Here is a 21,155-nt window from a genome sequence, read left to right on the forward strand (position 1 = left end):
AATAAAACTAAGAAAGTAAAAGCATAAGACACTCAGTGTCTTGGGGCACCTGGGTGGCTCAGTCACTGAGCATCTGCCTTCATGATCCCGGGGTCCTGGGATCGAGTCCTGCATCAGGCTCCCTGCTCAGCGGGGAGCCTGCTTCTCCCACTCCTACTCCCCCTGCTTGTGTTCCCTGTCAAATAAATAGATAAAATCTTAAAAAAAAAAAAAAAAAGACACTCAGTGTCTCATCCCAACATCCCAGAGCCGAGACGATTATGCCTTAAGCCTGTGTAACTCAATCCTAAGCATCCCTCCTTTCATCAAGCATTCATTTCACCTTTACTGTGTACCGTGAAGATCTGCAAAGGATAAGAAGCAATTTCTGTCAAGAAGCTCAGGTTTCTAGGGCAGGGTTCTTAGCCCTTGGTGTAGAGGTTAGGAACAAAGACTTGGAACTTGGATAGCCTGGGTCAAATCGTGGCCAGGACTCACCAGCTGGGTGACCCTAAGTGCTTTAATTCTCTGTGCCTCAGTTTCCTCATCTGCAAAATGTAGACGATGACAGAAGGTACCGTGTGGAGTTGCTCTGAGGGGCAAGCAAACACAGGCAAAGTGCTTTGACCAGGCACACAGTAGACCACACAGAAGCGCTAGCTGTAAGCACTATGAGCATTATTCACTCATAGTTATTAACCCATAGGGCATGGGTGACCTTGAAGGGAAGCTGATGAATACCTTTGGATCATGTTTATTATTTATGCACCCACATCCCAGGTTTTCAGAGGATGTCCGTAGCCTTCATCACATTCTCCAAGAAGCAAAGCTGGCGGGAAGCTCCGTGAGGTGGGGGGACCGCAGGGCGAGGGTGGAAGTTACACGGACCCATGCCCTCACTTCAACCATGCAAAGGGTAAGAGCCAAGCAGTGCTGCCCAAGAGAACTCTCTGAAATGACAGAAATGTTCTCTATGTGCGCTGTCCCCAAATAGTATCCATCGCCCACGTGTCACTACTGGGTGCTTGAAACTGTGGCTGGGGAGACTGAAGAAGTGAACTTCCAGTTTTATGGATTTTTTTTTTTAAGATTTTATTTATTTATTTGAGAGAGAGATCACAAGTAGGCAGAGAGGCAGGCAGAGAGAGAGAGGAAGAAGCAGGCTCCCTGTGGAGCAGAGAGCCCGATTCGGAGCTTGATCCCAGGACTCTGAGATCATGACCTGAGCCAAAGGCAGAGGCTTAACCCACTGAGCCACCCAGGCGCCCCCAGTTTTATGGATTTTTGGACTTGGTCTTGAAGTAGCCACATGTGGTTAATGGCCACCATTCCCAACATCACAGAGCTGCTCAGGGTGGGGAAGGAAACATCCCAGGCAGAGAACAGAAACACACAACACCACAAAACACTCCACGATGTTTCCAGAAGCTGGGAGCATAGCGACAGGATGTACCCAGCACCTGGGGTGGCGGTGGGGTGAGGGAGGGGGTGCATGGGGGCATGACACAGAGTACCCAGGGGCCAGAGCATGAGCGCCAAACCAGACGGAAAAGCCCTGCATGCTACGCTCAGATCTGGGCCTGACGCTGGACGCAGATGGGCTGTATAGGTCAGTGTCCTCCAGAGAAAACAGACCAAAGGACATGTACTCAGGCCTACCTCATTCTACAGTGCTTCACTTTACTGCACTTCAAAGACACTGTGGTTTTTTATAAACTGAAGGTCTGTGCCAACCCTCCCTCAAGGAAGTCTACGGGCGCCATTTTTCCACAGCATCTGTTCACTCCATAGCGCTGTCACATTTTGGTAACTCTCACTGTATTTCAAACATTGTCATAACTATATTGAATTGCTATAATCTCATGATCCAACTTGAACAGGTGAGGAGTTGCTTCTTAGGGATGAGCGAAAAAGGTGGTTTATTGAGACGGCATCTACTCCTGTGCAGATGCTGAGAACACGGCTGATAAGGCAACAAAGGATTTGGAATATTTCATAAACTTAGCTGATAAAACAGGGCAGGGTTTGAGAGAATCAATTCCAATTTTGAAACAAGTTCTACTATGAGTAAAATGCTATTAAACAGCATCACGTGCTGCAGAAAAGGCATTCATGAAAGGAAGAGTCAATCAATGAGGCAAACTTCAAATATTTTAAGAAACTGCCCCAGCCACCCCAGCCTTCGGCAGCCACCACCCTGATCAGTCAGCAGCCATCAACGTCGAGACAAGACCCTGTAGCGAGCAAAAAGATTATGACCCACTGAAAACTCAGATGATAGTGAGCACTTTTTTTAGCAATGAATATTTTTTAATTATAGCATATACCTTTCCAGACATAATGCTATTACACATTTAATTGACTACAATATATGGGAAACAGTTTTTATATGCAGCAGGAAACAAAAATTTCATTTGATTTGCTTTATTGTGAATTTGCTTTACTGCAGTGGTCTGGAACCAAACCTGCAATATCTCCAAGGTATGTCTGTTCACAGAGAAAGAGATTTATGTTAAGTAATCAGCTCATGTAATCATGATGGCTGGCAAGTCCAAAACCTGCAAGGGTAGGCCAATAGGACAAAGATTCAGAGAACAGCTGATACTTCTCAAGTCCAAAGGTCATCTGCTACTGAATTCTTTCTTGGGAGCACCGGGGTGGCTCAGTCAGTTGAGCATCCAGCTCTTGGTTTCGGCTCAAGCAGGTTGTGATCTCGGGGTTGTGAGATCTAACCCCATGTCAAGCTCTGCATTCAGTGGTGAGTCTGCTTAAGATTCTTTCTCTCAGAGCACCTGGGTGGCTCAGTGGGTTAAAACCTCTGCTTTCGGCTCAGGTCATGATCCCAGAATCCTGGGATCAAGCCCTGCATCGGGCTCTCTGCTCTGTGGGGAGCCTGCTTCCCCTCTCTCTCTCTGCCTGCCTCTCTGCCTACTTGTGACCTCTTGTCTGTCAAATAAATAAATAAAATCTTAAAAAAAAAAATAAAAAATAAAAAGATTCTCTCTTTCTCCCTCTGCCCCTCCCTTCCACTCACTTGCTCTCTCTCAAATAAACAAATATTTTAAAAAATAATAACTCTCTCTTGTTTGGAGGAGGTCACTCTTTTGTTCCATTCAAGCCTTCAACTGACTGTACAAGGCCTACCCACATTATGAAGGGCAAACTGCTTTACTCAGATATCACCAGTTTAAATGTCTCATCCAATAAACACCTTCACAGAAACATTCTGTGAGACCCAGCTAAGTTGACACATAAAATTAACCATTACGTGAACTAAAGTTTTTGGAGAACTGTCAGCAGAACTGATTCTGGCAAGATTCAGTTGGGAGGCAGTGGGGACAGGTGGAGGAAGGGCACTAAAAGGCAGGAATACCAATGGAAAGGCTATTTCAGTCATCCAGGTCAGACGTCAGGGCTTCTACCAGAGAGGTGGAAATGGGAAATGAGTCATTTAATTAGCATTTGTTAAAAGAAAGTATGAATGGATTCTGTGACTTGACAAAACACACACAACACAATTACACCTTCATGGGAAGCTATGATTTCCTCATAGGTCTCCAACACAATATAAAGGACAGGAAGTTTCTCCACACTCCATAAAGAGAGGGAAGTGACCTAGCAGAGAGAAACAGGGTTTACTGCATTTCCCTACTCTGAGGAGTCCTTGGCCTGCTCTGTGGGTCACACCTGTCCACCTCTAACTCCTTCCAACCCAGAACCTTACTAAAAGATAGAAGATATTACAGCCCAGACATGGCACAGTTAGTTAGCTGCCTCCCAATACCTCCCCTCCCCTCCATCCTTAGAAACAACCCCGCTAGTGAAAAAAACTCTAAGCCAAGCCACCAGTGCAGCTACCCACGTTCCAGCAATGGAATGGAAGCAGAGTTCCAGCAATGGTTCCAGCAATGTTCCCGCAGGTTCCAGCAATGAAATGGAAGCAGAGTGTTGTCTGAGAATTCCAACTAGACTCTTCAAAAGAGACGGGGCTTATGTCCCTTCCCCATTCCTCTTTTGTCCCTTTTGCTCTGAAAGGCAGATGTGACAGCTGGAGCTCCTGCAGCTATTTTGGACCATGAGGTGGTTTTGAGCTGGAACTCACAGGACTGAGCAATGCATAGGTCACTGTGTCTCAGGTGACCACAGAGTCACAGCACCAGACTACACTAGACTGCCTACTTCAGGTCTTCTTCCAGGTGAGAGAACAGATCCTAGAGTGTGCAGGCCACTGTTTTTGAGTCCTTGGTTGCTTGCAACCAAATGCAATTACTGGTTGATATTAAAAGAGGCCATCATCTTGTGCATAAGACAATGTAAATTTCATAATTTCAGGCTGTAGAACTCGGGTGCTGGGATGAGGCCACACAGAAGAGGAATGGACAGAAACTCAATAGAGTGCCTTCTCTTATGATTTCCTTCCTTGCTTTTCAAGAACCCACTAGAGGTCCCTTAAACCACCTTGGTCGAGTGCTCAGGTCAGTGTAAAAACAGACTACCTTGCCTCCTCTGTGTAAAGAGAATCTTCACTTAGTTGGCCTGACTCTGAGACCAAGAGACTTGAATTCAAGGAATGAGAGAATCTCAGGAGATTGATACACCATGACTTTTAGAAATAAAAAAGTCCATGCATCCTTTCTGCACTACAGTGCTTTGCCTAAGGGCTGGGGAATGCGCTTTAGGCTACTAACAAACCGATGAACAGATGGTATCCTCATTGTATTTCCATTTTACCCACTTCTTCAAAGTGAGGCTTCCTAGACATATCTGATCACTGCCCTAAGTGCAGCAAAGAGGCATTCTTTCCGCTGGGAGAATATAAGCTCCCTGGTGCCTGGCAAAGTCTGAAATGGAAAACTAAATAAATAAACATGAGTAAATGATCAAACCATTAAAGCCACTCAAGAATGGGGGGAAGGGGATAAGTTCGAGGGAGGCAGACATTAGTTGGTGCCTGGATAAGTCAGGGCAGAGTGGCTGAGGGACCAAATTCAGGGAGATCCTTCAGAAGAGACGTAGCTCATGTGCCTGTCGATGGAGTCCTTCAGAGTTCTGTCCAGAGCCATCAAGGTGGTAAGGTTGAGGGGGGCAGTGATCAGACTCAACCACTTTTCTTAGAAACCCCATTTCGGGGCACCTGGGTGGCTCAGTCGGTTGAGCACCTGAATCTTTGTTTAGGCTCAGGCCATGATCTTGGGGTCATGAGATCAAGCCTGGTGTCAGGCTCCACAGGCAGCACCAAGTCTGTTTTGAGAGTCCCTTTCCCCTTCTCTCCCTCGCCCTCTGCTCCTCCCCTGCTTGTACTCTCTTTCTAAAAAACTCCACTTCTTCCTGGAAATGCTTAGGAGCTTCCAAGCTTAGGAGTGTTTAGGCTTAGGAGTGTAGAACTGTGGTGTGAGACGTTGAAAACTCTCAGTTGTACTCAATACTCCTACATATTCATTCACTTGTACCTGCCCAAGGCTACAAGCTAAGGAATGGCACAGCGGGACCAGAATCTTCCCTCCACAACAACACATGCTATAAATGCAGGAACCCGAGAGGGGGTGGCGGACTCCAAAACAACTTTATCCAACTGGCTGATGACTCAACACATCTCCCCTCCTTTGTACAGCTGCTAGATTTAGCAAATAAAAATACAGGACTCCCAATTAAATTTGAATTTCAGGTGCATGACAATTTTTTTTAGTTTTAGCAAGTCCCGAATATCATGTGAGACAGAGACAGCCTTAAAAAAATGATCGGAAATTCAAATTTCACTGAATGTCCTGTATTCCATCTGCTGCCCCAGCTCTGCTTTATACCCCACAAGGACATCCCACCACACACACACACAAACACCCTGGCTACTGCCTAAACTTGCTGCACTTCCCTCTTTCAGGAATGGGTACGATCCCTTCACACACCTATCCAGAAGCTCCTGCTGGGCCACAAACACCGAGCTGGGGATCTGCATTCTTCAACAGGAAGCAGAATATCCCAAGACAGGGGAAGGTTTCTAAAGCAGAACTACTCAAAGTTCCAGAGTCCGTAAATATCTAAGCCGTATCACGCGTCTAATTTTCAGTGTGAATAAGGCCACCCAATTCTTCGGGGTAGATGTTAACAGAAGGAAAGGGGTAGAATATGAAGTCACCCTGGAAGGCCAGGGGAGGGGGAAATGGAAGAGAAAAGAAGGAAAGCAAGGTGGGCAGAAGGTGGATCCCCAAGGTGAGGAGAGGGAATGGAAAGGTAAGCCAAAAGAGCTCAAGAGAAATGTCACCACCTATCGGGGACCACACCTGGCTACCTGACAGCATAGAAAGGCTTAGCCATGTTGACAACACTCGTGACAAAAATACATCCCGCACTCTGAATTTCTTCAGCTGAGAAATCAGTCATTCTGCCACTCCTTCTGGGGAACAAGGCTGGTTTACAGAGGGGGAAGGAAGGGATGATCCTTAATACACAATCATTTTATTGAAGACGGAAGGAGAGAAAAGAAGAGACACATCCAAGGAGCCTCATAGTTTCAAATACAGAACACCTCACATCCCCCACTAACCACCAAACTACGGTGACAAACCATGTCTGTCAGCTTTGGGCAGCGTGTGGCTCACCAAGCAGCACGTACTGGGCATTAGACATGCCCCAGTGAAAGACAAAGGGGACAAGGGACACCTTGACAAACCCCCACCTTACAAGGTAATGGGGGGGGGGGGCGGTAATACCTCAGCTCCATACTGCTTGGCTGACACCCTGTTGCAGGCCATCGCCCACTGCCGGCCAGGCAGGAAGGGGTCAAAGCAAGTGGCCCACTGCACCGCCAGCAGAGAAAACCTCAAGATCAGCAACACTCCTGCTCCAGCCCCAGCAGACAATGCCCCGTGCAGGGCCAGCCAAGCAGGAGGTGCAGAGGCTCCGTTGAGGTGAGCCCTCCAGAGTGAAGCCTCAAGACCTCCCCGGTGTCAGGAGCTGCCACCAACCACACCCCCTCCATTAATCCCAACTTGATCAGGCATCTAGGCTTCCAAAATGCAGCTGCTTCTTTGCCAGGACCTCCAAGCAAGACTACAAGGCAGGATAGAGTGTTACAGGCAAGGGAGAGTTAACCGTCCATTGCCCTCTCTTGCCATAAATCAGCGGGGGCCCTGTTCTGGGACAGGATCCCCATCACTCACCGCCTGCCCTTACCATGGGCAGCAAGGATGACGTGGTTCCCAGGAACCGGCCTGGGGCCCCTCAGTGGGAACATGCTCAGGGCCACGGGGAAGGACGTCACTGACCCAGACCTCCTCACCCGAGTCCCAGATGAGAGCTGCCACCTAGGCAGGCCGGTGGCCCAGCGGAAATGAAAGTGACTGGGAGGAAGGGAGGCACTATGGAGTTGTGCTCGAGTCCCAGGAGAACTAGGAGGGCGCGTCACCAGGGGAAGGAGTTTCAAAGGGCCCCGGGCGGCTTGGAAAAAGAGCCTCACAATCACCCCAGGGCAGAAAAGGCAGGGAAACTACCACACAGATGAGTTCAATTTCTTCCTTTACGCCCTCCACAACCACGACTACTCCCGCCTGCCCCCTAAGACATGTCAGGGTGTGGCTCAGGCTTTCCGGTGGTCACAAGATGCCTCGGGAAGGGGAAGCACTGGGCGGCATCCAGAACCAGGCAGACATGAGTTCAAATCTCTGCTCCTCTCCTCCTGAGGTTGAGTGATGTGGGGTGCCACTTCACCTCCCCGAGCCTCACTCAGTAACCCTCCATCTGACTGTGACAGGAATGCCACCTTCAAGTTTGCTGAGCAGACATGAGAGCATGTACATAACGGACCTATGACTCTACAGGCCTGGGGGACCTAGTAGATCCTCAATATGGAAGGACATGGAGGGCCACTTGAAGAGCTCAGCTTCTCTAAACCTCACTTTCCAGCCCTGCAGAACTTAAAGGATCTCCCTCCGGCTTGTGAAGCATTTAGAAAAGTGCCTGGTCCACAAAGACTGCTCAAATTCCTCTCCTCTCCCTTCTTCCCACCATCCTGAATCTCTGACTCCATTCTCTCCACACAATAGGCTCCCAGTAAACTGTAACCTCCATATTGACCCCCAGCTCCCCACCTCCAACGGGTCCTACACCCTCGTCTGTGACATTCCCACTGTGGTACCCCGTCACAGCTTTAACATTCAGGAGGGCGAGCTCACCACCTCCCAAATTTGGGTCCCCACTGTCCACATCCTATTGGCATTCACGCGATCCAGGTCAAAACCCTGGAGTTCCCTATGACTCATCCTTGACCACTGGTTAACCACGAAGTCTGTTAAAGCTTCCCTTCCCATCCTCTCAGATTAAGCCATGACACCAGAAGGGCTTATGCAAAGGCCCAAGTGATGGTCTCTGGGCTCCAAGACCAGTTTCCTCATCTGTACTAGGGGGACGAACGGGAAAGAGAAAGACACCCCCAACCCATCCACACACTCACAGAGCAGTACACATGGTGCCTAACACACAGGTAGATCTCAGTGGTGCCGCCATTAACCAAAGACACAATATTTAGCAACCACATCTAATTACCATCTCAAACAAGGTAACTTCCCACACGTAAGAGCCCCCGGTGGTTTCTCTGCAGCTTCTCAGCCCAGTCTGGTGGTAGTCCCTCAGCTGGCCACCACTCCTTCCCCATCTGGGCCTTCAGCTCCCATAAGGCTCCCTTTCCACCGCCCTAGAGCTGACACACTTATCCCAGGTTACACCCACATGGACTTCTCCCTCAGATCTTGGCTCTTTCCTCTTTCTACCCAGACTCTCTCTTGCACTTTGGGGCTCTGGGGGACCTTTCTGCCCAGGCTTCCCCCACACTCCCACCCCCTAGAGTGACCTCACCCCACTGGCTTCTTCCACACGATGTCTACACAGGAACAGTTCAGTTCTCTAACAAATGAGCCTCCCCCTTGGGTGAGTACAAACAGTCCCCATTATTCATGGGTTCCTTATTTACAGATTTGCCTGCTCACTAAAACTTCTTTGTAACCCCAAAATCAGCATTTACAGCTCTTGCAGGGTCTGGACAAATACAGTACAGCAAGTACCGTAGCGAAGCAGTTCGGTCGCTCCACGTGCGCCTTCCCAGCCACAGCCTAACAAGGCAACTCTCTGCCTTCCTGTTGCAGGTCTCACCCTGGAAACAACTGCCCAACCCCTGTCTACTCAGTGCCACATTTCTCACATTTCCGTGCTTTTTGTCAGATTCAGCTGCTCAAATTAGCCCCCAAGCCTGGTGCTGAAGTGCTGGCTAGTGTTCCGAAGTGCAAGAAGGCTACGATGTATGTGCCGTATGGAAAAAATGTGTGTTTTACGGAAGCTTCATTCAGGTGTGAGTCACAGTGCTGTTGGCCATGAGTTTAATGTTAGTGAATCAACAATGCGGTACATCCAGAAAAAGGAAGAGGAAATTTGCAGATCCCCACAAGCAGCTCCTCTAGTAAGTGCTAAAGTCAAGTCCATAGTCAGTGCATGAGGAAGCCACAGAAAAGTGGCTAATCTGCAGATTCCATCTGGTATCAAAGCATGGGAGATGGTGACCAGTTAAAAAAGCACAGTGGGCAACACTGTGTGACACTGAAAGGCGACAAATTTATGATCATGTCACCCAGGGTTAGGAAAATGTTCGAACCTCCTTAGCTAGAGTTTTATTATAACGAAATACCATACATAATTAGCTACTTGTAAGAAATATATATTAAATAAGGTATCTTCATATTTTTTAAGATTTAGTTATTTATTTGAGAGAGACAGAGATCATACACACACACAAGAGGAGAGGGAGAGAGAATCTCAGGCAGGCTCCACATTGAGCATGGAGCCTGACACGGGGCTTGATCTCACCACCCTGAGCTCATGACCTGAGCTGAAATGAAGAATCTGTCACTCAACTAACTGAACCACCCAGACGCCCCTAAATAAGGTGTCTTTAAAGACAAACATGTGTGAAAGAAGGTTATGTATGGATCAGTTGATGAAAATGTGACCAGAGGCTCTCAGGATCCCAACCCTCTAGTTCCCCTAGGAGCAACACCTCAATAGAACGCCTCTCTAATTCAGCATTGGTAGTGACTTTGGAGAACCTAAGTACCATGAATAATGACAACAGACTACTTATGCCTTAAAACTACCTTGCTTGTATGTGTTGAAGGGGTTCCTGGAGGATACAGACATTTTATGCTCCACAATGGCCAGCACAAAGGGGAGATACTCAGAAAATACTCTGAGAAACACTTCAACTCACCAATCCACTAGCCCACTGTAATCCACAGTCTTGCTCTATTTCTCAAATGGCAGGGGACCCACACGTTAAATATCAGTACCAAGATTCTACTTTTACCCAAAACACACCACCCCACGTTCTTTTATGAGACTAAGAGTGGAATGCCTGCTCCACAGTTAGGCTCTTTGTTCTGTTCTCAACAAGTGGCTAAAACAGGGCCTGACAATGAGTAGAAACCTAGTAAATACTATTGAGTAAAAGAAAATGATAAATTCAGAGGAAAAAAAATACCCAAACAGGTAAACAGAGTAATAACCCATGCCCAACATATCCTTGAGTTTATGTCCCAACTTTGTGGAGCCTAGCCCTCTCCTTCTCCACTTACAGAGGGCCTTCTGCAAACGAAACCAATGTCTAGAATTTCCCAACAAAGAAAGCCTACAATGCTCTGTAACTCTATGATTAACATAAGAATTCAAGGGATTATCTGATGCACCTGACTTATCTCATTTCGTGGGAAACAGGACTCTCCATCATTGCAGGCCCTTATCACATTATTGTCTGATAGGGCTCAGAGTGCTTGCGGTCAGTGGAAAAGTCCATCAGATACCCCTCCCCCTCATCACTTGTGAGCCTCCGCACACTTTACCCCCATAAGCAATTCAGTACTTAACTCAGGTGCCTGGGGTCACCCTCCTGTCCTCAAATTCTTGACATTTGACATGTCTCCTCTCGGCCGGCACAGGCCTGCCTCTGCCATCCAGTGGTCTCTAGTGCTGCGGTCTCTGTTTTTAAGGCAGCAGATTCACCATAGAGACACAATATTTGATAGCAAAGTACATCTGGAATAACAACTTAGATTCTTTTTCTTTGATCCAAATGCTTTACAAGTGTTAGTTTTATTACTGTGGTTAAGTTGCAGAAATGGCTACAATACTTTGCCGGCACCTTGCAGTAGTGTCTTTCCCCCCCATTTCTTGAGTCTGGACTGACTTACTCTAACCAATAAGACATGAACAAATGTGACATGGGCAGAGGCTTGAAAAGAGCTTGTCCTTTTTATTCCTGGAATCCCCACACCACGTGAAGAAGCCCTCGCTGGCCTGTTGGATGAGACACATGTGGTCCGGTCACCCGGGAAGCCTTAGCTGACCACGGGCCAAGTGCCTGACAAATAAAGCCATGGGAGATCAGCCAGCCCCCAGCCAACCCACCAACTGATGACATATGCATGACACCAGCCACGCCTGAAGTAAAAAAAAAACAAAAAACTGCCCAGCAAAATCATGAGCTCAATAAGGATTTTAAGCCACTAAGTTTGGAGTGGTTTGTGTCCCAGCAAAAGCGGACATAAATACTCCATTTTATAGATGAAGAAACTAAGGCACAGAGGTTCCATAACCCATCAAAGTCCCACGGCTATTAAAATCTCAGTTAGGATTCAGAGCCAATAGCCTCTGGCTCAGAGGCCAGGCTTTGCCATTCATCCTACAGCTAAGTCACTCCACAAGCTTCAAATGCCTTCCCACTCGCCTTACTTCCCTGAAGGAGCTTACGTGTGGGGCACAGACTTACATAGCCCCATAAACACAAAACAGGCAACATCTAGCACCCAGTTACCCTATTTTGCATTTCTGTCGCTCTTCAGACTTGCAAAGTCCTCTGACACACTGCAACCACGTAAAACCAACGAGAGTTGCCCAAATGTTCATCAATGGATGAATGAACAAAATGTGGTGGGTCCTCTTAAAAAGGAATGAAATTTTAACACGTGCTTCAACATGGACGAACCCAGGAGATGTTAGGCAAAGAGAAATAAGCCAGTCACAGAAGGACAGATACTGCCTGATTCCATTTCCACTGGGTACTTATTCACAGGGACAGAAAGTAGAACCATGGTTGCCAAGGACAGGAATTGAAAGGAAAGGGGCGTGGACATCTCATAAGTACGGAGCTGCAGTTTGGGAAGATGAGAAAGTTCTGGAGATGGATGTCGGTGGGGATGGGCCCATGACATGAATGTACTTGATGCTGCGGGATTCCACATTTGCAAATGGCTCAGATGGCAAAATGTATGTTCTGTACAGTTTCCACACCTCTTTAAAAAATAGTAATACTAAGCATGGAGAGTGGCAGCGCTAAAAATGACAGGCTCAGGGTCACTGCTAGACAAGTTAGAGCCGAGGGAGCAAAGCAACCAAGAAACACTCTGGCTCTTCAGGCTTTACTGAGTCACACAGCTCCACCCCCTTGTCAGATCGTCCCCCGCCACACACTGAAGGCCACATGGGCAGACAGATATGTCAAAACAGCCTTACAAACAAGCGCCAGCTCAAGGACAAAAACTCTCAAATCCATCAAAGCCAGTTCCCTGCCCCCACCCCAGCTGGCCGTTGTGGGGGCTGGATTCTACCTCCTCTTGGGAGAATTTGGGCTGCGTTTTCACCCTCACAGGACTGGATATGAATCATTCCTGATCTGACGACACCAGGAACAATAAAGTTAATGTAAATTTTGATAAGCAAATAGAAGTTCTATTGGCCCAACAATTACAAACCTTTGTAATCTCCTGGAAAACCAAGCTCTTTAAGTCCCCTCTCCACTGGGACTCTGGATGGATGGACACTGGCATTCAGACAATATAAAACCACCACTACGGGATGATCTCTTATTTAAAAAAATAATAATAATAACAATAGGAGATAAACATCAAATAGTTAACAGAAGACAACAGGAACTTATTTTCTTCATTTTGTTTCTTTTCAAAATTTTCTACGACAAAAAGGTTTTTTCAGAGCTAAAACCTAAGCTCATGCAGGGTGTCTGTGGTCAAACACACGTTATACCTCAGTTAAATCTAAAGGCAACATCATGAGAGAGCCAGGGCTGCTCCCGTAAACCATCCCTGTCACACAGACGAGGGATCAGGGGCTCTGGGAGTGCAGGGCCCATGCATGATACACACATGGAGCAGATGCTCAGCGGGCCAGCTCTCAGAGACCATCCCTGTTGTACAGAGCCAGAGGGTCCGTAAATACAGACAGGAAGGGGGTGGGAATAAAAGAGAGGAAGAAAACAGGAAGGCCCACTTGGCAGCCGCTGGAGGGGTGCCCCACCCCCTTCACCATCAGGAAGGTCAGAGGATGCGGGTGCACAAAGAGACTAACCACCTGGCCCGAGCCCAGAGAGCCAACCGTGTGCGCAGACGAAATGGGACATCCGCACCCAGCCTTAGCCTTTGAGTGTCCTTCCAGTTCCTCGGCTACAGACCAAAAAGGTCCCTTGGGGTTGAGGGGCAGGGGTCACTCTGGACCTTCCCCGCCCTTCTTCTTCCTGCCCCACCTGCAAGAAGGCAGTGGTTCCCTTAACAGTCATCTTGGCCTCTGCTAGCTGAGAGTGAGTCAGTCACCCCCAGGGTCTGGGTATAATCTCGAGAGACCTGATGACTCAGTGGCTCACCCACAGAACTCCACGACTGTCACAATCATTGTCCTTACCACCCACAAGAAGGGAGGAGAGGAAGGAGCAATGCCACGGTTCGCAGATGCCCAGCAGCAGGACCCTGCCAAGCCAGCTCCCTCCCACCTCTTTCCCCATCAAAGAGGATTTGGGTACAGAACAGAAAGAGTGGTGTGAAATCTATCCCAGATGTGTCACTACAACCCAGCATATAAGATTTAAAGGAACCCCACCCAGACAAAGCTGGATTTGCCACCCGTGTTCCTACCCCTCTGGTCACGCAGCCACATGCAGGTAAGCTGGGAGTCAAGGGGCAATGGAAGAAACGCTCAGAACACCAGGGGCGGGCCAGGAGGAGCACGGGCTCTTCTAGTGCCCTGCCAACTCATCATCCACTCATCTGTGCGGGTATTCCTCACGGAGCTGCGCTACTATAAACAAGTAAACAATAACAAGTCAGCTAGAGAGAGTGCTATGGAGAAATGGCCAATCAAGGAATGAGGGACTGGGGTGCTAAAGATGGCAAGTGGCAGTTATGTCAATGGTAGCCCAGGAAGGCCTTGCTGATAAAGTGACACTGGAGCAGAAACCTGAAGACAAAGAGAGTAGACCATGCAAGTTCAAGGGTTAAGACAGGGACAAGCAGAGGGACCAGAAAGTTCAAAGATTCTGAGTTAAGAGCACATGTGACAGGGAGTACAGCCAAAGGTGGACACTTCCCACCAGCTGGGGCCGGTGACCTGATGGGCCAACCTCCACCGGCCCCTGAACGCAGAGGTCCTTTAGCCAGGTCTGTGCTGAAACCTAAGCTCCGGGGACCAGGTGGGAAAATGTCTACCGCAACTCCAAGGGAAGGCTTGCTTTAACAGTCCACTCTTAATCATCCCGAGACCTGGGCATGTGGATGGTTTTAACAAATATCTGTGGGCTCAAGAAAGGCAGAGGGCAATAAATTCAAGTGTTAAAGACTTTCAGGAAAAGAGATTTTATAACCTGCTCAGTATTCATCAATGCTTACATTAAATTTTCAAAATTTCTCCTCTGGGACGCCTGGGTGGCTCAGTTGGTTGGACGACTGCCTTCAGCTCAGGTCATGATCCCGGAGTCCCAGGATCGAGTCCCGCATCAGGCCCCCAGCTCCATGGGGAGTCTGCTTCTCCCTCTGACCTTCTCCTCCCTCATGCTCTCTCTCACTGTCTCTGTCTCTCAAATAAATAAATAAAATGTTTAAAAAAAATTTTTTTCTCCTCAAACCCAACCCAAACCCTTCATTCTGCAATTTTACGTCAAGAATACTTCTACTCTGGGCTACATGGCGGCAGGGGGTAGGGGAGTAAGGCGAACAACACATCCCCAACTTGGGGTGTGCCTGAAAGACTAGTGGGACACAGGCATTTTTGATAGACAGCACCTTGGGGTTCTGGAGCTCCTGGGGACTGGCCAGCACCTTTCCATTTCCCTGGAAAGCCAGAGGCCTGGGCAGGGCCCAGAGAAGGTAGAAAGCGGGGGTGGCTGCTCAGAGCTGGTTGCAGACCAATGAATACTTGGCACTTTGATGTGGTACAACCCCGCTCAGCTGGCCAGGGAAGGAGGCAGGGTTCAGGCAGCCATTCTGTCTAGGAATAAGGCAACATATCCGGCAGGTTCCGAACAGAAAGCTCAGTCAGGGTTCACAGTGTGAAATCCAAAAACATACCTAGGTTCTCGCCAGAACCACCAAAGCATCAAGGGGAATCCCGGGATGAGAAACTAGAGAGATGCATGGAGACAGGGCAAAGGGGAAGAATGCCCAACTCCTGGCCATGACCCTCGATGGGTCTGACCTGAACACGTTCCTCAATTTCTAGGGCTTCGCCTTCCAAGGGTTCACCCTCCCATGATCTCCCATTCAACACCCAACCACCTGCCTGTGAACATATTAGGCGCTCAAACACCTGTTGCTCACACTTTTATACCAGTAGAGACCACAGCTTCCAACACATAAACACACACCAGGGACAGAACCCATACTCTGGACCCCTTGCTCAGGTCTGCTTGAAGTGGCGAGTCACACTGAAGAGACACAGGACTAGGAGGCTAGAGTGGGCAGAGGTATGCGAAAGTCCCCAGCCCTGGAGCCTGCTGGATATTGGGGCGGGGGTCTTCTCCTCCCTCTGTTCATAGGACCTGGCTCTCAGAGGCTGGGAAGGGACATAAGCACAACACGGCACCACATCAGTAGTGACAAGGAAGACACACTGGGAAGCCAGAACTAGGTCCCACACCACACAAGACGGCTCAGCTGCCTGGGGACTGGATCTGGGCACCAACTCAGCACCCACTCAGGGTCCTCCAAATGCCACCACCCACACTCTATTAATAGCACCAAGAGCTGGAATGGAGCAGCTTATGGGGGCAGGGGAAAATAAAGGCTGTCTTCATACGCAGATGGTTACAAAGTCACGGTCCTTCTGCATCCCAGGGGCTCACACTTCTACCCTCTGGCAGTGGACACGGAAGTCAGAAGATGCACCCCAGACTTGGTTTGGGGCAGCAGGCAGGGCAGACGATCTGTGGGGTACCTCACCTGCCTCGCCACCCTCCGTGCCTCCCAGTAGGGCTTCGAGTCCTCCACAGCTTTGCCGATTTTCTTCACCAGCTCGTCCAGTTTCACTGTTGCTTCCACCAGAACAGAACGGAACTTCTGACGAGCATCCTGCACCAAGGAGAAAACGAGGACACAGTTCACGCATGAGAAGGAATCCACAGAAATCTACTTCCCATAACCAAAAGCACCAAGGAGGGCCTGCACACAACCTTCAGGCCCTGAAATTAATACTTCTACAAGACGGTGTCTAGAGCAGCACCATCTGAAACATTCTGAGATACTGGGAATGTTCTATCACTTGCACTGCCCAATACAATAGGCACTGGCCACATCTGGCTATTGAGGACTTAAAACTGGCTGACACAGAGGAAATGTGTTTCTAATTTGTTTAATTTTAAATAAATCTATTTAGATTTTAAAAATAAGGGTGGCTAGTGACTACTATATGAAAGGGGTTTAAGATTTTTTTTTAATTTATTTGACAGGGAGCACACGGGCACAAGCAGGGGAGGAGCAGAGGGAGAGGGAGAAGCAGACTCCCCACTGAGCAAGGAGCCCAAGGTGGGGCTCAATCCCAAGACCCAGGGATCATGACCTGAGCCGAAGGCAGAGGCCTTAACCCTCTGAGCCACCCAGGTGCCCCTAAAGCCCTTCTTTTTAATTGTATTTCCTCCTTGTAAAGTCCGTGGATCTAGGTTTGTTGACTTTCACAGCATGGTTAAGCCTGTAATGGCCCACCTGCCTGTTCCTCCCTTCCAGACTCTCACTGGGGGCCCAGGTTGCTCTAGCTGTCTCGAGGGTGGGTGGCCACCCTTATCTCTTGCCATTCTTCACATTCCAGACTTCCAGCTTCCTTAAGGTTTTTTTTTTTTTTTTTTTTTTTTTTTGGAAATCCCAAGCCTCTCCTTCTCTCCTCTCTGCTGAATATGGCTCTTTGGCTCGGGGCTAGGTGTTTCCTCTCCCTCCCCACAAGAGACCATTCGCACTTCTGGCTTCTGTGTAGATGTTACCCCTCTGGATGTTTTCTGCAAGTCTCCCTCTTGCCGCCCCCTCCCACCTTACCTGGCCTGATGAGGTTTTCCGCCGCTGGGTTCCACGGCACCAGTTTTACCATTCTCATCCTGGCACAGACTTTTCTGGAATGGGCTATAATGCCTGCCTCACCCATCAGACTGGAAGTGCCCTGGAGATAGGCACCAAACCCAAGGCCCAGCACAGGGTCTGGCATATGGGAAGTTTCCACTCAGTGTTTAATGTGGACTACATCATATGGTCAAGGACCTCCTGGGAGTATAGGGAATGGGGCCATCATTATGGACTGAAGCTGCCAGGGGTTTCTTCCTCTGAGGACCCAGATGGAGCTTTTAAATCAAAACCTAAGGGATGCCTGGGTGGCTCAGTTGGTTAAGCATCTGCCTTAACCAGCAGGGAGCCTGCTTCCCTTCCTCTCTCTCTCTGCCTGCCTCTCTGCCTACTTGTGATCTCTGTCTGTCATATAAATAAATAAAATCTTTAAAAAAAAAAAAAAAAAAGGGACTTTAGCCCAATGTCTAGGAAGACCTACTGAAGGGCTGGATCAGTACTTCCCAGAGCTTCCACTCCTCTACTCCTTTCCCTTCAGCATTTGCATGATGGCGGGGTGGGGAGTCTGTGGTAGAGGGAGAGGCTTGAATTTAAAAGGAGAAATGGATACTCTGAGAAGGAACAAAACGTGAACACCAGCTGTGGGGCTGTCACAAGACCAAGCAGCCACCCTGCTGATAGAGCCCGTGTGAGCTCCACCGGCCGCAAAGGGCCCATTTCCCAAGTAACCATCTAAAATCTCTAAACATCGGATAGTGGGGGCCTCCTGGGCCAATGGGATGGCTCACGGGAGTGAAGGAGGCTCTGCTCACTTCTATTTCATTCCCCTCTATCATATGGCGCCAGGGCCTGCTAGATGGCTTTGAAAAGGATGCCAGCCCCCCCAACATGATGATGATACCGCCTTTGCCTTGGACGGCAGTTTCTCAGGTCCTGAGCCCCAGCCCACTGCTGACACTGGCTTTGGTCCCTTCCCCCAGGCCTATATCGTCATCATCATCATCTTCTCTGGCTTCTCTTCTATCTAGCCAGGCCCACAGCCACCTGCTACAACTTCTAAAGATGAACATCACGAGCTTTGTCCTCCAGAGAAAGTGGCACCAGTGCGTAAGGCCATCCGGGGACTCGCAAAGCCCCACAGAGCTTCTCCCAGACTTAACTGCCAATATGTAGGAGGTAGCATGTTGTCTGAAGCCTGGGAATTTATATATATATATATATATATATATGATCAGATAACTCCTTTATTAATCATTTTTATTACCAGTTAAATAGCTACTTTGCATCTCATAGGGAGGGCAGTTAGAAGGAATAAAGGAGAATGCAAATGTAAAACTACCACCAGTTCCTGGACACCCAGCAGATGCTCAGTAAATGCACCCAATCCTCCCCCTACCAACACCTGGCATAAAAAGGGACCCACATCCCATTTAAAAAAAACACCAGGGAGGTCTCTCTGAGGCAGGCGTGGCTGACAAGAACGGAAGGTGCAACCTGTTACACAGTGTAGGCAGAGACTTTGCAAATGCGCTGGCACACATGACTGATCCCCCAAGTCCCCACCGTGGGAGGCAGTGCCAGCACTAGCCATCCTCCTCCCACCCCTCCCACCTCCAGTCCCCAACCAGACAAGTGAGATAACAGAGAGCCCAATCATTTGTCGTGTGACCCAAGGCAGATCACATCGTCTCTCTGGACCTCTTTTGTAAAATGAGACTTGGGCCCCAAACCAGCAGCCTGTGGGCCAGTAGGCTTAGTGCCTTCAGTCTGTACTGTGTGTACTAAATGCCAGAAAAACCCATTAAAAAAAGAAGTGGATTCTCAAAACTTCTCATAAAGGAAAAGAATCTGATAATCTGACAACCCTGGGCCCCCATTCCTACCTGACACCCGCCTAAAAGTGGAATAGGAGATGCCCCTCAGAAAGAGATCGCCCCTCCAGTCCCTAGCACCCCTGTGCCTGAATCACACCAGGCCCACATCACTCATTCAGGTGCCCAGCCCAGCCCCTGGAGACTTAATTTGCCAAGAGCTATTCTGGGCCCTGGTGACTAGAACCCACCCAAGTCTGTCTTTGTGAGGGAGAGGGAAGTAGAGGGCAGATGGCAATTTAGTATGTGGCAGACACTATTATAAATGCTTCCATTCCATCAATTTGTGCAGTCGCTAACAACCTTAGCAGGCAGTGCTATTGCTGTACTTTGCATTTTACAAAGAGGAGAACTGAGGCACAGAGGTAGCTTGCCTGAGGCCACAGAGTTAGGAAATGGCAGAACCAAGATTTAAACTCAAGCAGTAAATAAGTGTAATGTCACATGAAAAATACCAAGACCTCAGTATACACACTGCGTGTGTAAGACACACGCAACCGTGAAGACCACCCAAAGTGTCATCCAAGCCCGCGGCCAAGAAGGGATTTGCAGATTTCCCCAGACACAGCTGCAGGGGCATTAGCAGCAGCGGGAGGAGCATGAGCAAGGAACAGCAGGCGTGGGGGGGGGGGGGGGGGGGGGGAAAAGGAGGGGGGGGGGGGGGGGGGGGGGGGTGTTGGAAGAAAAGGAGGCACGTGTGTGGAGTAAGGCATTGGAACGTTATCCCAAGCACAGTGGGGAAACACGGTGGATTGATTTTATTTATTTAAACATAAGTCTCAATTGACCTCCCATGCCCCTGTTAGAAATGACGGAAGAATGCGTTCTACCACAAAAAGGAAAGGAATGGTAGTTTACTGGAAGGCTCCACTGTGAAGCACTTCCACAGCCGCGATCACGTGAATGCTGTATACTGACTACACCACAGCTCTGTTGGGAGGAAAGGAAGTGTTTGGAAAGGGGAGTGTCTGGGGGGACAGAGGGAGGAAAGAGATTAAAATCTCATCTTCCAAGTGGGATGCTGGCAGATGGTAACTAAAACTGAGAAATCAACAAGCAGCCGCAGGGAGCCCACTATTTAGAGCCCTAGAAGTTACTACCTAATCAGCGAAAGTACGTTAAGCTTATCTATTACACTGCCTCTAAAGGAGGAAAAAAATGCGAGTAGGGTAGAAGGATGGGACACCAGCGCAGGGTTCTTTGTTGTTGTTGCTTTGTTTCCCCTTTTTAAAAAATTGTGGTAAAACACCACGGTGAATTTTTAAGCAGAGACATGACGGGATCAGAACTGGGTTTTACCAAAGGGCGAACAGGGTTCCTGAGGTGATTCCGGCCAGAAGGTTCAGGGACCACCAGCCTGGGTAAGTGTGTGACCACCAAAGGGTATCGCACCCAAAAGACTAGGTCTGACACCAGCGTTCCTCTCTATCAATGAGGCTGTGTTGGTGGGGACGGTGACGCACGACTGGCTCACGTCCAACCCCCAACAAGCCTATTCATCCAAGACGCATTAAAAGCTGAACACAAAGCCAGCCTTCTCCTTGAGAAGATAAAGCAGACCCAGTTCTTTTACCATTCCACAGAGAATCATAGCCATCTGAGTAACAACTCTCCACAAATATTGGAGCGTGAGAGCCCACAAACCAAAATCTCTCCTGCCCGCCCAATGTTAACAGTCCTGATTTTCTTGGGCCTCACCCAGGTCTCGGAAGTGGTCATGTGACCCAGGCCTGGCCAATCAGATTCAGATACTCCTAGCCTCGGTGATTGTGGAGGGAGAACATGTGACCCATCAGAACCAATGAGACTTTAGCCTGGGACTTCTCTGAAACTGCGAGAGGAACTGTTTTCCCTTGAGATGGCTGCGAGAATGGAATGAAAGCGTGGAGCAGATGGCAGCCATCTTGGCACTGTGAGAAGAGAGTCTGAGAGAAGGAAGTCCCAGCAA

General features: G+C 48.7%; 1 protein-coding gene across 2 annotated transcripts in view; it reads right to left on the reverse strand.

The window, feature by feature from the left end:
• Nucleotides 1-21,155, reverse strand: part of SH3BP5 (SH3 domain binding protein 5) — a 70,080-nt gene that overhangs the window by 28,277 nt on the left and 20,648 nt on the right. For both annotated transcript variants that reach the window (XM_032869729.1, XM_032869730.1), the window contains one exon: nucleotides 16,233-16,361. In XM_032869729.1, the coding sequence (XP_032725620.1) occupies nucleotides 16,233-16,361 (129 nt within the window). The remainder of the gene's footprint in view (nucleotides 1-16,232; nucleotides 16,362-21,155) is intronic.

This window comes from Lontra canadensis, unplaced genomic scaffold (assembly GCF_010015895.1).
Source record: "Lontra canadensis isolate GAN:19392208 unplaced genomic scaffold, GSC_riverotter_1.0 scaffold38, whole genome shotgun sequence".
Taxonomy (NCBI): Eukaryota; Metazoa; Chordata; class Mammalia; order Carnivora; family Mustelidae; genus Lontra; species Lontra canadensis.